Consider the following 16,582-nt stretch of genomic DNA (forward strand, 5'->3'; position numbering starts at 1 on the left):
AAATACGAAGAGGTTTGTCAAAATGCAAGAGGCTTGCAGGAAAGATGTGGAGCGGGGATTTGGTGTGCTCCAAGCTCGGTGGGCAATTGTCCGTCACCCGGGAAGAACATGGTCGCTGAAGACCATGCATGATGTGATGACCTGTTTCGTGATCATGCACAACATGATCGTTGAGAACGAGTGTCCTGATGGCCACAATGAGCATCAATGGGATTTCCAGGGTGAGCTGGTTGCGCCAATCCCTGGGGCATCATCCTGGCTGCAGTATATGCATATGAATGTTGAAGTCACTGACGAGAACGTGTCCAGACGCTTACAGACGGATCTGATTGAGCATCAGTGGGCATTAGCTGACCATGAAGACAATACGTAGAGGTCAATATCATGTTATTTTCATGTAGACTTTTAAGAATTTAGATGTAATAACTGAGACTACTTTGAACCTGTTTATTTTGTTGTTTAAAACATCCCAATTCATGCGGACGCGCAAATGCATCACCCCACTAGAGGCACCCCAGGCGCAAACGGACGCGTGGTCCGAACTGACCAATTTTGTGTCCGCTGCCTGATGCAAACGGACGTCCGAAATGCATCGCCCTGTTGGAGATGCCCAGACGCTAGCGATACTATGGGGAGCGGCGATAGGGGAGTCGTCAGAATTTCCATGCTACTGCAAAAGGAAGGCGTCCCAAGTATTATATCCCTTGCTTTTGGGATAACCTCCTAAGGGCAAGTTCGGTTTGGATGGGGTCGAGGCAGATTGGGAGGTGTTGACCGGTAATTGAACGCGATTCCCTGTCAATCCATATAAATCCTCCCGGGTAGGCTGTAATCGAACGAGGCCTAAAGGATGCCAGGGATAGCCCCTCCCACATTTACTCGTTCTACAAAGATTGTTTCTCTACTGGATCTAGGAAGGGGGTTACGCTATTCGGTGACTTTAGGCCAGCAAACGATGGTCCCACGGATGTTCGTCCGTGGTCCAGCATACGATTCACCACGAGGGTCAAAATGTTGGTTCCCTCTCCTTCCTTTCCGCTCCGGGGCAGCAGGGGGGCTCGTTCCTCCATTCTGTAGTTAGGGTTAGAGTTTGTCTACTATGGTGCGTCATTCTGGTGGTGGGAGCGATGTCCGGGCGAATAAATCTGCCTCAACTCTACTCCCACACCAGCGGCGACCTTCAAGGTGACGTCTCGGGGTTGATGGCAACGTGTGCTTGTTGATTCTTCAGATCAGCAGATTGGTCTTCTCGCCGTTCTTCAGGGCGAGATCTGTTTCTCGACGTGTCTCTGGTGTTCGTCGTTGTCCACGACAGCAGACGGGGATCGGGGCAAGGTGGATGCTCTGGAGCGAGGATGTTGGTCCGGAGGTGGTGGATCTTTCGTTGTTCCCTGACTTCATAGACGGGATGTCGTGGATCTTGGTTCAAGGAAGCATGGGGACGTCCCCCGGTCGACGTGCCCGACAGGTGCCTCGTTGGTTGCAGCGGGCATGTTCATCGACTCACAAAACTTCGTTGGCGAGGGTGCTTCTTCGGATATGGCAATGGTGAAGGTTCGGTGTCTCCTCAAACGTGTGTCTAGGCGGCGTTGAAGTGTGGCGGTGACCGCAAGTTTCTGCGAGTGCAGAAAACCCTAGGGATAGTTCTGTATTTTTGTATCTTTTAGAGATCTATCCGAGTTTTCAGAAAATATGTTTCCTCCTGGTCTGTTCTTCGTATTTCAATTTCCGCATTTGTTGGTTCTTGTAACTTGATTTTCTGTGCTCTAAAGAAAAAAAAAACATACGATTCACCACAATGGGAGCGCCAGATCGATCGATTTGTTTGGTAGGCCGTGCGGCCAGTGTGGTGTGTAATGTTCCATTGCCTGCAGACACGGGCACTAGCCGCGCGCGGAGCTTCGCCACGAGAAGCTAGAGGTGGTGCCGTTGCGCCACGCCGCGCAGCTGGACGCCAACGCGTTTGCCGCGGCAGCGTGGTGCATGCTCTGGTGGCCGCCATGCGTACAAAAGCGCGCTCTACTTCCGCCAGCCGCATGCCGCATGCAATCGCGCGCTACCGCTTATCCTGCACGCGCACGGCTTGGGCCAGACACCACCGACCTGCATGGGAACCCGCAGCTTCCTCTATCATGCCAACGGCCGCTCGCGTCCCTTTGAGCCCCCAGCTCTCTGTCACGTGAGAGTATTGACAACGTGTATGTACGTAATGTGCTTCTACAGGACTATGGGGTATGCGTACATATGTGTATGGACAAAAATTTTAGAACTTATAAGGCCCCTTTGGTGGTTTGCATGCCCTCTAACCGGAGTTCGGAGAAACCAAAACGGTCTGATTGGTGCCTAGGCTCTCGCCTCCATGTTGTGGCCCGCATCATTCTTGAAGGTTATCCGAGATTCCGAGCCATGCCCAAAAAGAACTGCCAAATCGGCCGTTTCCACGGAGCCAACTCATCTCACCCAAAAGCGACAACGGGACAGAGATGGCGCAAGCTCGCGCGGAATGGGGAAAAACGGTGGGACAAACTCGCTCGGCCACCGCCCCGAATTCTGCCCCGCTATTTAGGTGCAGCACTGTCAATGTCCAATCCAAAACTATCATTTCCCTGTCCTTGAACTCCTCCACCCTTCAAAATCCATGGAGATGGCGGGAGCTTCCTCACCGACTAGGTTCTCCATCTGGGCGACGGCGACCGTCCACAGCGTGCCGACTTCTTCCTCTGCCCTGATTCCTCTGGTGGTTGTAAGATTTTCAAACCCTAGTTCTAGCTCAGATCTAAGCATGTCGTTGATGTGGGTAGATCTGATGGCTTCGATCGTAGGTCGTGTCTTCTCCCTTGAGCACGGCAACATTGGTCCTACACGGTTCTCCCTCAAGCATGGCATGTCCCACTGGATTCTCCCGATACATCGGCGCTAAATGTTGTTCCTCTGGTTGTAAGACACATCCACTATTTCATCTTGTAGCTAAGATCTATATGGTTTTGGTAGATGTGTCTTATTTGTTCGTAGATATTGTTTGTGAGTGTACCATGCTGAGCAATATTCTTGATAACGTAGGTATGCAACCAAACCTTCAATGGTTTGGAAATCCATATTAGCTCCCCTGATATCTCTGGTCCCTCTGTCAAGAACATTGTGATGTCCTGGATGGAGCCTCCCCCTTTTTTTTGCATGATCCAGCTAGGTATGCAGTCAAAACAAATCTTCTCTACGAGAGTTCATCCTGAATAGGATGTTTGAGCTTGTGAGGAACGAGGATAGTTGTAGCCATGGCTTTAGAGAGAGTCAGACGAAGAAGGTTCTGAATAATGTCTTGACTTCACTGGGTTAGAACTGACCAATCTTCAGATGTACAACCACATAAGGAGGTGGAGGACGAGGTGGAGACAAATATGCATGCTAAAAGTGGAAGAAAAACTCAAATGGAACGAAGACAACACATGCTTTCTAATTTATGATGAGGAGCATCTAAGGCAACACTTGTTGGTAAGAGAGAAGTTTTTTATTGACTTGTTCATACGTACATGTAGATCTGTTCTACTACATTATCGTTGTCAATCGCAGCGCTACCTGAAGCATATTTAGTTAGTGAACAGACTCGTAGTGATCTATGCTCAGATGAAGTTTGTCTTCACACCCAGCCTTGTTAGTTAGAAGCAACTCTTCAAACAACATATGTTGATTAAAGCAATCAACTACATCGCTAACGTATCAGAAGAAGAGAAAACTTGACGACAGGTGATCGAATCGATCAGGCAGAGGAACCCTAACCCACCGCCTCCCTCTCCCGCCCCCCTCCCGGGCGGCGGCGGGGGCTCCTCCTCTCCCAGTGCCCCTCAGCCACCCGCTGCCCGACGCCCTCAGCCGCTGCCGGTCGCGGCCTCGACCCCGGCATTGGCCTCGGCCCTGGCCCCCATGCCTCGGCCCCGATCCCGGCCTGGCGCTAGCGGTGGTGGCGGCACACCCTCCATCAAACCGACGAGGGGGGGGGGGGGGGAAGAGGGTTTCCGCGGCGGCGTTCCATGGGAGGTGATGTAGCGCCGGTGGAGGAAGCCGGGCGGCACGGCTACTTGGTCGGGGCTTGAGGCTCTCTGTCGGTAGCCATGGAGGATTCGGTGGAGCGGTGGCGGCCTCCGCCCCTATAACGGCTCGGCGGCGGTACGCATGACCCGCGTCGCTGTCCTCTTCCTCGGTGATCCGTCAGGAGGGATTGGCGGCGTGGGGGTGCTGATCTTGCTTTTTTTTGGTGGCGGTCCTTGGGTTTCTCTCATGCGAGGATGAAGATCTTCCGGAGGTCAGTTTGCTTTGATCTGGCTGGAGAGATGAGTTTCGTAAAGCTCCGCTGGCGAATGGAACAATGCATCTTTTGCCTGCAGTTTGCTGGATCGGGTGGTATTCGGTCGCACACACCCATATTTTTATTCCGACCGTTTGGTTCCGGAGGGAGCGGCGCGAAGCTCTATTCTGTGTTAACATTAGGTGACCTTTTTGGTCCATGGTGAAGTCAGAAGAAGGAATATCATGAAAGCCGGATTGGTGGACTGGCTAAAGGAGGTTCGAGTCTCCGTGATGTTGAGGGATCTGCATGGTCTTCTAGGCTCTGCATCAGTGGTATGCATGTGGGGACGACAACACAGGGGAAGTTCAGAGTCTTACCTCTCAGGGTGAAAACCCAAGGTCTGGCCTTAACTGGTTGTGTGTGGCAATGTTCTTGTTGGAGGCATTGTTTTGAGAGCGGGGACTATCTTCAGGGTGAAAACCTAAAACCTTTGGTCGGGCGACGATGGCGCTGGTGCACTGTTCCCTTCTTGGAGGCGTCTCTTTTCGAGAGTCTGTACTTCAGGTGTTGTCACGGTGATGGTTGTATTGCTGTTGCTAGGTCTAGAAGGCTGTAGCGGGGCTTTTATTTCTTAGTCTTCTTTACTCTTTTTTGGTTGTGTGCATCCGTACTGTTATTAGGGTGGAGCGTTGTTGCAGAGGCTGGGTGTAATTGGTATCTTTCGATACTAATATATTCTCTTTATCTAAAAACTACATCGCTAACAACAAAGTTGTGAATGCATTCTTTGTAAGATGTGGTCTTTGTAGGTACATTAAAAAAACATGCAATTTCAGTTAAAATGCATTCTTTGTAAGTTTTTTTGTATGTAGAGTACAATACAATGTCAAATTTTTTTCAGATAGGAACGGGTATAGTGCATTGTTCAGTGTTCAGTGTTAACTCAGCTACATTATTTCATACATTAATAATTGCGAATCTCTTCATTAGTGTAGGACCTGCAAAAAACATGATGTTGTCATTCCTAGTGGAGATTCCAGCCCCATGCAGGGTGGCTGTTCAGAGGTATATGAAGAAGAGTAGTCATTTTATTTCCTATTCCTTGCATTTGTTTGTATACTAGAACACTAATGGATTATTAGTTTGTAGGTCCTAAAATAATAGGGAGTAAAGACATTGGTGAGCATTGCATATTGGCAACAACACACATCACCGGAGTGCCAATCAGCCCTTGATTACTTTTGTGCCCGTTCTCCTGGAAACCATATGAAGTTTTTTGTGCACAAGATGACCAAATCAAATTTCATTACTACAAAATGAAAAATGGTATATAATCATGTATGTTTTACTTAAGCAGTACTGCTGTTTTTATAATTGCTAAATGTTTACAATTTTTTATTACGACAAAAAATTGGTACTCACTTCACAACAAGGTACCTACGGAGGTACCTTGATGGTCATGTTGTTGTGGATGTTGAGTGCTATACAAGCGGCAAGAAGTTTGAAATTCCAATGAAGATGGCAAAGACCACAAGGCGTACACAAATGAGGTGTATGGGAGGATGTTGTGGAGAGTTGTAAGATAGAGGAGGGAGACATCATCTTATTCAATATTCATCCGACTGTGTGTCTTCTTAAGGACGACAATGACAACGCGTGCGGTGGCTGCCCACACGTGCGCACGAGTGGGCTTGGGGCACAAGGTGACGGGAGGCTGTGCGGCGGCGCTGTGTGGAGGCAACTCACGGGCGGCAGCTCTTTCGCTATGGTTTGTAAGGCGGCGGTGGCGTTAGGGTTCATAAGGCACTAAAATGATTTTAATCGGCACACCTGATCGATGAATAAATTTATAGTGAGGTTTTGGGTCTAATATACTTTTTTTTTTGCGAAACACAGTACAATCAAAGACGCTCATACATACGCGCACACACTCACCCCAATGAACGCACACACGCACACCCTACCCCTATGAGCACCTCCAAGAGACTGCGTTGAATAACTGATCCGACGGGTCTTGAGATTGACGAAGTCACCACAGGCGCCTCGCTGTCGACGGGAACGTCGCCTCCCACTGAAGAATATTCCGCCTTTATGAGACACCAAAGTGTCAAATCTGGGATTTGAACTCTAGTGGGCTGGGGGTGCCACTGCCCTCCTAACCATCCAACCACAGGTTGGTTCTCTTTGGGTCTAATATACTACTACACGTCTACACAACCTCTTTAGTAGTATATACAGCCGTTAGGATCTAAGTTAAATTCCAGTTATATCCAGGAAAATTTTAAAGGATATTAACAAATAACGCTTGGTCCAACTGTTTTAACCCATCGGATTACACCCATATACTACTATTTTTTGTACAAGTATAATGTACGGTAAAATTTCCCTTCCAAAAAGCCTTATATTAATACTTTTTAATGCAGATGTTGGTGTACTGTGTACATGCCGGCACCGGCACGAGTCCATGCCCACCATGCATGAGACTGTTGGTCGATGCGCGCCGTGCAACAACGGACAGTCAATTTCCTCGTGATCATTACCACCTTTTCCGTAGCAAAACCTGGTCTCCCAAACAGTCGAGACCACTAACGATGTGATATTTCAGGCTGCCGGCCAATGGCTCGTAAAGCCAACGCCTTTAGTTTTCCAAACTCCACCTTTTCTAAACGGGAAAGTCGACACGCCCATCCAATACATGGAGAGATGAGATTTTTTTTTTTTTTTTTTGAAAAGAATGGAGAGATGAGATTAGCTACCAAGTCAAAGACAACCTTAGCAGCTGTTGCTCCCCTTGCATTATCTAGTTATCTGCTCCACTTTAGCTTTATGGACTTTATAGTTTTGTAAACCTTAATCGGACCAGCATTCGATCTTGTAAAAGTGTCATCCTGAATCGAGAAAGTAAAAGTGTCTTTTTGGTAGTATTTCATTTTGAAGTTTGAACTAAGCACCCTCGAGCAAGCTGATGCGATTTCATCGCAATGTTCTAAAAGGGGAGCACTAAAAAAGGACAGGCTTGAGCTGAAATGTCAATGCCATAGTCAGGCACGCATGTGCCTAGCTTGACCAAATGAAGTACGCCGTGTCATGCCTGACACCCAGCATTTCTTTAGCAACTGTCCCTCGATTTTTGTTTGTGGTTAGTAGAAAATCTGGGAATGTTTGTCTTAAGCAAGTGTCCACACAAGTAGAAGATGATGCTGTCCAAACAACCAGCAAGGCAGCAAAAGCTCTACGGCATGGCATTCAGGTCGTCTTGGCGGGTGCTTGGTGTCCCTTGCACTACTAGGGTTTCACTCAAGTGCGGTGAAAACCTTTCAGCATAGTACATGGGAAACACTGTCCCAGAAACCTAATCCCGAACCCATCCCCTTCTGACTAGCTAGCCATGAATCCAAACACGTAATTTCGACAATGCGTCAAGGCCATCCGATAGATTCTCATATCGTTTCAAAGTTCAAACGCAAAGGGATCTACCTATTCTTCATCGACCTAGCTAGCCACCACACTTTTCTAGTAGTATGTCCTTGGAGAATGGTGCAGGCAGCTCCTGCCTCGATGTAGCAACGCCAACGTCTTGCTACGAACTCCATCACGTACTAGTGTACTACGTATCATTGACGAGTAGCAGTGTACTATTATATATCCTGATACATGCCTTTGCTTGTGGTGCACACTAACTAAACACATCTCCCTCCCTTGCCATTTTGGTTGGATACTTGGATCGGCATCTGACTGGTGATGTGTGAGGATGCGACGCATATTTACTACTACCTCCATTTTATGAAGAAGCCTTATATTTTCTGAAAAAAGAAAAAATCAAGCAAACTAAATTTTAACCAAACTTTCAACAAATAATATTAACCACTATGATAATATATATACTCCACGCGTATTCAAATATGTGTACTTCTAGTTTTATCTTAAGCGTAAACTTTTTAGCATTTGATCAACTTTATAGAAAAGTGTAGGTACCCCATGAGACATGTCAATATAGATTTGACATAAATGCAGAAAGTCATGGTGGTTGCGATCAGAGGTTGCTAATAGGGAGATGGTTCTGGTTGTGATGAAGACAATGCATTACATTTTCTCCCTATGTGTAGAGTGTTTGACGACTTACAGTAGCAACCTTGGCAAGCGGGACTGGCACCACATGTAAATTGCTTTCTTGGTAGTGCTTCTTGAGTACCGAGCCACGATTTTCAGGGTGAAAATCCAAGATCTTCGATCCAACGATAACTGCATGTGTGCATTGTTACCTCTTTTGAAAGTGTTGCTTTTGAAGAATCTCCTTTGTAGTATATGTGCGTTGTTTTCGGTGATGGTTAGAGTGCTACTGTTGCGCGTGATTCAACACCACGTCAGGTCATTTGTTTTCTTTTCTCTTTTTTTTTTTTTGATTGTCTGCATCCCTGATGTCTTTGGACATCTTGTTGGAGCAAAGTTTAGGTGTAATTGGTATCCTCGCGATATTAATATATTCCATTTATCAAAAAAAAAACCTCCGTTCCATGAAAGATATCTTAGATTTGTCTAAATTTAATGTACATAGATAATATTTAGTGTCCAAATGCATCTGAATTTAGAAAAATTTAAGACATGTTTCATGAGATGGATGGAATATATGATATCGAATTGGCATATTATGAACTTAGCTAGGTTTGAAAACGAATATAGTGATAATAGTTTTGTGTCATAAATATTACTAGTTATAATATGAAAATGCATTTTATGATGTAACTAACAATATTTTGTATTATACATGTTAATAATTTACTCTAAAACCTTTGTCAAACTGCTCATAGTGTACTACTATCTGACGAGTAGCGTACTACTATCCCGAGTGAGTGATCGCCTATCCTGATGCCTTTGCTTGTGGTGCACACTAACTAACATCTCCCTCTTGAATCTTGATGTGATTTGATTTGGATCGGATCTGACAGCTGATGTGTGATGAGGAGGGATGGCGATGCGACTCGAGGCTCGAATCCCAAGCTAGTGATGATGTGGGCAGGGAAGGCGATACTCTATTGCCATCTTCGATTCCCTTTTCTCTTGACGTCTTGCGCAGCAAAGGCTTCTTTTGAGGAGGTGGTCGATGCATGCGCCATGTCATGTGGAGCAATAGACTTTCACTCTCCATGCATGTAATGTAATACTCACAGCATGGTTTTTTTTCTCTCTTTTGAACAAGAGGATGGTTCATATAGTGCTGGTGAGATATAATGAAATTTATCTGGACCGACTTGGCTGGCTCTACATGGGTGATTGCTGATACGGCGCTGCCTCCTTGGCGCTCTCTGTAGTAAAGAAATTCAGCAGAGAAAGAGTGTAGTGAAGTGCAAACGAGTGAGTTGTTTTTTACAATTTGGGTACGTTTTTGACTGGTAGCCTCTGTCAATATGCGCTGTCTGGCCTTACGTTTCACATTTAAGGTTGTAATGTGCATAGCAGCAGCCTTTTTACCCTGGTTCTGAAGAAAGCATGCGGCACCATTGATCATCACTGACGGATGAGCCCACGTTTAGAGGCTTTTGGGAAATGTACTCCTTCTATGAATAGCCGTAAAGTCGTTGAAATTGGGAAATGTATTGTTTAAGATTGTTACTGCACAGTAAGATTTTTCAGAAAAATTATCTCTAGATGACACATCGGACAACATCTCACTGATTTTCTAGGCACTGATAAATGATTAACTTGGCATCATCAGATTCAGAATGGCGGCGAAAACACAGTCCTTGCCGACACAGATGGGAGGTGCAAACCAATATTTCTGTAATGCTATGATGATTTTCAAATCATTGACTCGAAAAAGAAAACGCCGTACAGCTCCCGTGTAGCTAGCAAACAAACCCACGGCGCCCTCTGGTCAGTTCTGAAACCAATTCCAATTCCAAATCAGAAGCTAGCTTTCGCACACTGGGTGGTCAGAGGCTCAGAGCCAAGAACGGCGATACATTATTACAGCAAGAACTGCACACTGCACAGCCAAGATTAAAACTAAGATCGAATTGATGAACACTGCGAGTGACTAATTAAGGAGACATTCCTAGTGAATTAAGCGTCTTGGGGCTTTGATTAAGAGCTGACTAATTGAGTGAGAGGCGAGCTAGGGAGTAGCTAGCCAGCTTAATTAGCCGCCGTGGAGGACGACCCAGATGTCGGAGAAGGCTTGGAGGATGACGGGGTGGTGGCGCGGCGCGTTGAGGGAGAGGTACGACCGCAGCAGCCGCTCCAGCTCCGCCGCGCCGAACATCTGCCTGCTCACGACCATCTCCACCATCGACGCCCGGAAGTCGGCGTAGGGGTCCCGCGACCGCTGCACCACCGCGAACCCCCTGCGCACCTGCTCCTCCGCGGCAGACACCACCGGCCGGAACCCTTCCTTCACGCCGCACGTGTCGCAGCTGCTCGCGGCGCGTCGATGCTTGCGCCTCTGCCTCCTCGTCCCAGCCGCTACCGCCGGCGGTTTGGGCGCCACCGCGGTGGGGGACTTCTTCGTGGGTTTCTTCTTGTTGGTGTAGAACTCGGAGGAGTCCGAGGAGAAGGAGAAGCTTCGGGAGGAGGAGAAGAAGGCCTCCGCCTCCCCTTTCTTCGCGCCGCCACGGCCGCGCTCGTCGGCGTCGCTGCTGAAGACTTCGTCGCCGTCGGTGTCGGCGTCGTCGTCGTTCGAGCTGCTGAAGCCGTAGGGGTTGCTCGAGAGCAGCTTCTTGCTCTTGTCGCTCTTGGTACTGCCACCGAGACGGTGGCGGTGGCGCGGATGGCAGTAGAGTGGGCTCTTCTCTTTATCATTTTTCTTGCTCTCCATCAGAGGCGACGCGTGCATAGAGAAGCGAGAGGGAACCAGAGGCTGCGCCGCCCCGACGCTGCCGGCCCGGCGGTGCACGCGGTCGAGGGCGTTGGAGAAGGACTCGGTGCGGCCGACGAGAACGGCGTAGTCGCGGCGAGAGGAGGTGAGGAAGGAGTCCCTGTCCCTGGCCACGGCGGAGTCGGCGGCGAGGAGCGCGCGGCTGGAGGAGCAGGCGGAGCTCGGGGCCGGCTTTGACGCCGTCACACCGTCCGCCGCCGAGCTCGCCGCTGCGGAGGACGACGACGAGGAGGTCGACGCGGTGTTGTTGTTGCAGGTCGAGCGGAGGAGCGAGCTCGGCCGGAACATCCGGGCCAACCGGTCCCGGAGCCGGCTACTGCTCCTGCCACCACCGCCCCCATGATCCATTGCTGGCTCAGTCGCTAATCACTTACGCCGGAGTGCCGGACACGTTGGTTCTTGAAGCAGGGAGCACTGGTGGCGAGGCACCAGTGTTATATATAGCCGTGGGAGATCGAGCCGGGCGAATGTTGTTTGAAATGGGTAGAGCGTACGAGCTGCAAGGTGGCCAGTAAGCTACGTGCGCTACGAGCCGGGCGTACAAAGTAGGGTCACGTGAATGCTCCATTATTTATTCAACGCATTTCTGTTGTGCAAGCATAAGCCGACGAATGTTTTCGCCTGTAAAAGCTTTTCCTAGTTAACGAGTCGCTGAAGTGAAAGATTTTCGTTATGGGCTGACTGACACTGGCACAAATTATTGTCATGCAAGCCATTTTTCTGCTCAATGGAGTAAATATTTTTAGCATTTAACCATATATATGTGTGTAATTTTGCATAACAAAATCTGAATATAATGACAACATTAATCAAATTTATAAATGTTTTGACATTACAAAATACAATAATAATCCAAATTATATTAATAGAGTAGTTCAAATGTAAAAAAATAAACAAATAATCGATGGTCCGGGATGAAAAGAATCGTTCAAGTCGCACATGTCATAAAAATAATTTGAGAGACTATTACCCATAGAGCTACTACCAACGGCATCCCACCGGTGCCTCCCAAATGGAGGCCAGTAACCGGAAGAGCCATTTGTCGGCATTTCCTTTCGCGGTTTGGGGGGCATTGGTCGCTGCCCCGCACCGACACCCCCGCCCCCAAAATGGACCCCCAATGAGAAGATGCAAAAAAGGAAATAAATTATATTTTAAATTAAACAAATTTCATTTAATTTGAAGTTTTTACATCAATTTGAACATAATTTAAAAGATTAATCAAACTAAAATAACCTAGATCTAATGGTGCTCGTCGAAGGCACTTCAGTCCAGGGAGGGTCCTATGTCCGCCTCTTCGTCCCGGCCGTCGTCGATGTCATCCACATCCCAGAACGACGCCAAGAAGCCGTAGTTGGACTCATCGTCCACGTCGACGATGGCACCACTGTCCTGCGCCGACCACCACTTGGTGAACTCATCTGCGGCCGGGACGATGTTCATGGACAATGCCATCACCTTGGCGAGTCTAGGTTGTCCTTCGGGCTATCAACGGTACGCAGCGCCATCGAGCCAAGCATGTACTTGGCCACCTTCTTCTCTGTCTCCGAAGCCGGTGGAGGTGGCGATGCCTTCACCTTCTTTGCGTCAGGTCGACGGAAGGTGACACGGCCACCAGGAGGCAACTCCGACTCCTCCTTTGGCCCTGACTTGACGGGGTGGAAGACGATGCCACACCCATGGCGTGTCGGCAACACTGGCTCCAGCTATACAGGGTGGAAGCTCCTGCGGTGGACGGGCGGCGACAAATCGATCGTAGTGTAGACGCCGTGGTATCCTCTGCGGGGACGAGCCAAGCCTGAAGCCGAGCTGGGCTAGCACGGTGTCTATATTGCAGCCCCTCCACTAGTCTCGGTAGCCGTACCGGTTGTAGGGGGCGCTGTACGGGCCGATGGTGGCGACGAGGGCCACCTCACGTTCTGCCCCAAAAAAGCGGCCCTCATATAACTGGCTATTGGCGGCCCAGCTCGGGTCCTTTGGAGTGAGCTTGCTCCGCCTCCAATGCACATAGTCATTGTAGGAGTGGCTGTCTGGCAGCGGCGACACGACGTAGCCACTGATAGAGATTTTCCATCCTGGCAGGAGACGCCAATCCGGTAGGACGAGGAGTGATACGTCTGATGGCGTGTAATTCACACGTTCGTTGGGAACCCCAAGAGGAAGGTATGATGCGCACAGCAGCAAGTTTTCCCTCAGAAAGAAACCAAGGTTTATCGAACCAGGAGGAGCCAAGAAAGCACGTTGAAGGTTGATGGCGGCGGGATGTAGTGCGGCGCAACACCAGAGATTCCGGCGCCAACGTGGAACCTGCACAACACAACCAAAGTACTTTGCCCCAACGAAACAGTGAGGTTGTCAATCTCACCGGCTTGCTGTAACAAAGGATTAACCGTATTGTGTGGAAGATGATTGTTTGCGGAGAAAACGAGTAAAACAAGTATTGCAGCAGATTTGTATTTCAAGTATTAAAGAATGGACCGGGGTCCACAATTCACTAGAGGTGTCTCTCCCATAAGATAAAAGCATGTTGGGTGAACAAATTACAGTCGGGCAATTGACAAATAGAGAGGGCATAACAATGCACATACATGTCATGATAAGTACAATGAGATTTAATTGGGCATTACGACAAAGTACATAGACCGCCATCCAAGCTGCATCTATGCCTAAAAAGTCCACCTTCAGGTTATCATCCGAACCCCTTCCAGTATTAAGTTGCAAAGCAACGAGACAATTGCATTAAGTATGGTGCGTAATGTAATCAACAACTACATCCTCGGACATAGCATCAATGTTTTATCCCTAGTGGCAACGGCACAACACAACCTTAGGGGTTTCGTCACTCCCCCGAGTGTCAATGCAGGCATGAACCCACTATCGAGCATAAATACTCCCTCTTGGAGTTACTAGCATCAACTTGGCCGAGCCTCTACTAATAACGGAGAGCATGCAAGATCATAAACAACACATAGGTAATAACTTGATAATTAACATAACATGGTATTCTCTATCCATCGGATCCCGACAAACACAACATATAGTATTACGGATAGATGATCTTGATCATGTTAGGCAGCTCACAAGATCCAACAATGAAGCACAATGAGGAGAAGACAACCATCTAGCTACTGCTATGGACCCATAGTCCAGGGGTGAACTACTCACTCATCACTCCGGAGGCGACCATGGCGGTGTAGAGTCCTCCGGGAGATGAATCCCCTCTCCGGCGGGGTGCGGAGGAGATCTCCGAGAATCCCCGAGATGGGATTGGCGGCGGCGGCGTCTCCGGAAGGTTTTCCGTATCGTGGTTCTTCGCATCAGGGGTTTCGCGACGGAGGCTTTAAGTAGGCGGAAGGGCAACGTGGGGGCCACACGAGGGCCCCACACCACAGGTCGGCGCGGCCAAGACCTGGGCCGCGCCGCCCTATGGTGGCGGCCCCTCGTGGCCCCACTTCGACTCCTCTTCGGTCTTCCGGAAGCTTCGTGGCAAAATAGGACCCTGGGTTTTGATTTCGTCCAATTCCGAGAATATTTCGTTACTAGGATTTATGAAACCAAAAACGACGAAAACAGCAAGCGGCTCTTCGGCATCTTGTTAATAGGTTAGTTCCAGAAAATGCACGAATATGACATAAAGTGTGCATAAAACATGTAGATATCAACAATAATGTGGCATGGAACATAAGAAATTATCGATACGTCGGAGACGTATCAGCATCCCCAAGCTTAGTTCTGCTCGTCCCGAGCAGGTAAAACGATAAGAAAGATAATTTCTGAAGTGACATGCCATCATAACCTTGATCATACTATTTGTAAACATATGTAATGAATGCAGCGATCAAAACAATGGTAATGACATGAGTAAACAAGTGAATCATAAAGCAAAGACTTTTCATGAATAGTACTTCAAGACAAGCATCAATAAGTCTTGCATAAGAGTTAACTCATAAAGCAATAAATCAAAGTAAAGGTATTGAAGCAACACAAAGGAAGATTAAGTTTCAGCGGTTGCTTTCAACTTATAACATGTATATCTCATGGATAATTGTCAACATAGAGTAATATAACAAGTGCAATATGCAAGTATGTAGGAATCAATGCATAGTTCACACAAGTGTTTGCTTCTTGAGGTGGAGAGAGATAGGTGAACTGACTCAACATAAAGGTAAAAAGAATGGTCCTTCAAAGAGGAAAGCATCGATTGCTATATTTGTGCTAGAGCTTTTATTTTGAAAACATGAAACAATTTTGTCAACGGTAGTAATAAAGCATATGAGTTATGAAAATTATATCTTACAAGTTGCAAGCCTCATGCATAGTATACTAATAGTGCCCGCACCTTGTCCTAATTAGCTTGGACTACCGGATCATCGCAATACACATGTTTTAACCAAGTGTCACAATGGGGTACCTCCATGCCTCCTGTACAAAGGTCTAAGGAGAAAGCTCGCATTTTGGATTTCTCGCTTTTGATTATTCTCAACTTAGACATCCATACCGGGACAACATGGACAACAGATAATGGACTCCTCTTTAATGCATAAGCATGTGGCAACAATTATTATTCTCATATGAGATTGAGGATATATGTCCAAAGCTGAAACTTCCACCATGAATCATGGCTTTAGTTAGCGGCCCAATGTTCTTCTCTAACAATATGCATGCTCCAACCATTAAGGTGGTAGATCTCTCTTACTTCGGACAAGACGGACATGCATAGCAACTCACATGATATTCAACAAAGAATAGTTGATGGCGTCCCAGAAGCATGGTTATCGCACAACAAGCAACTTAATAAGAGATAAAGTGCATAAGTGCATATTCAATACCACAATAGTTTTTAAGCTATTTGTCCCATGAGCTATATATTGCAAAGGTGAATGATGGAATTTTAAAGGTAGCACTCAAGCAATTTACTTTGGAATGGCGGATAAATACCATGTAGTAGGTAGGTATGGTGGACACAAATGGCATAGTGGTTGGCTCAAGGATTTTGGATGCATGAGAAGTATTCCCTCTCGATACAAGGTTTAGGCTAGCAAGGTTATTTGAAACAAACACAAGGATGAACGGTGCAGCAAAAATTACATAAAAGACATATTGTAAACATTATAAGACTCTACACCGTCTTCCTTGTTGTTCAAAACTCAATACTAGATATTATCTAGACTCTAGAGAAACCAAATATGCAAACCAAATTAGCAAGCTCTAAGTGTTTCTTCATTAATGGGTGCAAAGTATATGATGCAAGAGCTTAAACATGAGCACAACAATTGCCAAGTATCAAATTATCCAAGACATTTTAGAGTTACTACATGTAGCATTTTCCAATTCCAACCATATAACAATTTAACGAAGAAGAAACTTCGCCATGAATACTATGAGTAGAGCCTAAGGACATACTTGTCCATATGCTACAGCGGAGCGTG

The 16,582-nt window shown here is 47.3% G+C and overlaps 1 protein-coding gene across 1 annotated transcript; it reads right to left on the bottom strand.

Moving 5' to 3' along the window:
* Positions 1–10,418: 10,418 nt before the first annotated feature.
* Positions 10,419–11,501, bottom strand: LOC124659757 (transcription repressor OFP3-like). Its single transcript, XM_047197575.1, has one exon. The coding sequence runs from the start codon at positions 11,499–11,501 to the stop codon at positions 10,419–10,421; it is 1,083 nt and encodes a 360-aa protein (XP_047053531.1).
* Between the last annotated feature and the right edge of the window lie 5,081 nt (positions 11,502–16,582).

Source organism: Lolium rigidum, chromosome 6 (genome assembly GCF_022539505.1).
Source record: "Lolium rigidum isolate FL_2022 chromosome 6, APGP_CSIRO_Lrig_0.1, whole genome shotgun sequence".
NCBI lineage: Eukaryota > Viridiplantae > Streptophyta > Magnoliopsida > Poales > Poaceae > Lolium > Lolium rigidum.

What these genes read in the sequence shown, in the direction of transcription:
- LOC124659757 (XM_047197575.1), bottom strand. Translation starts at nt 11,501, where the DNA reads ATGGATCATGGGGGCGGTGGTGGCAGGAGCAGTAGCCGGCTCCGGGAC.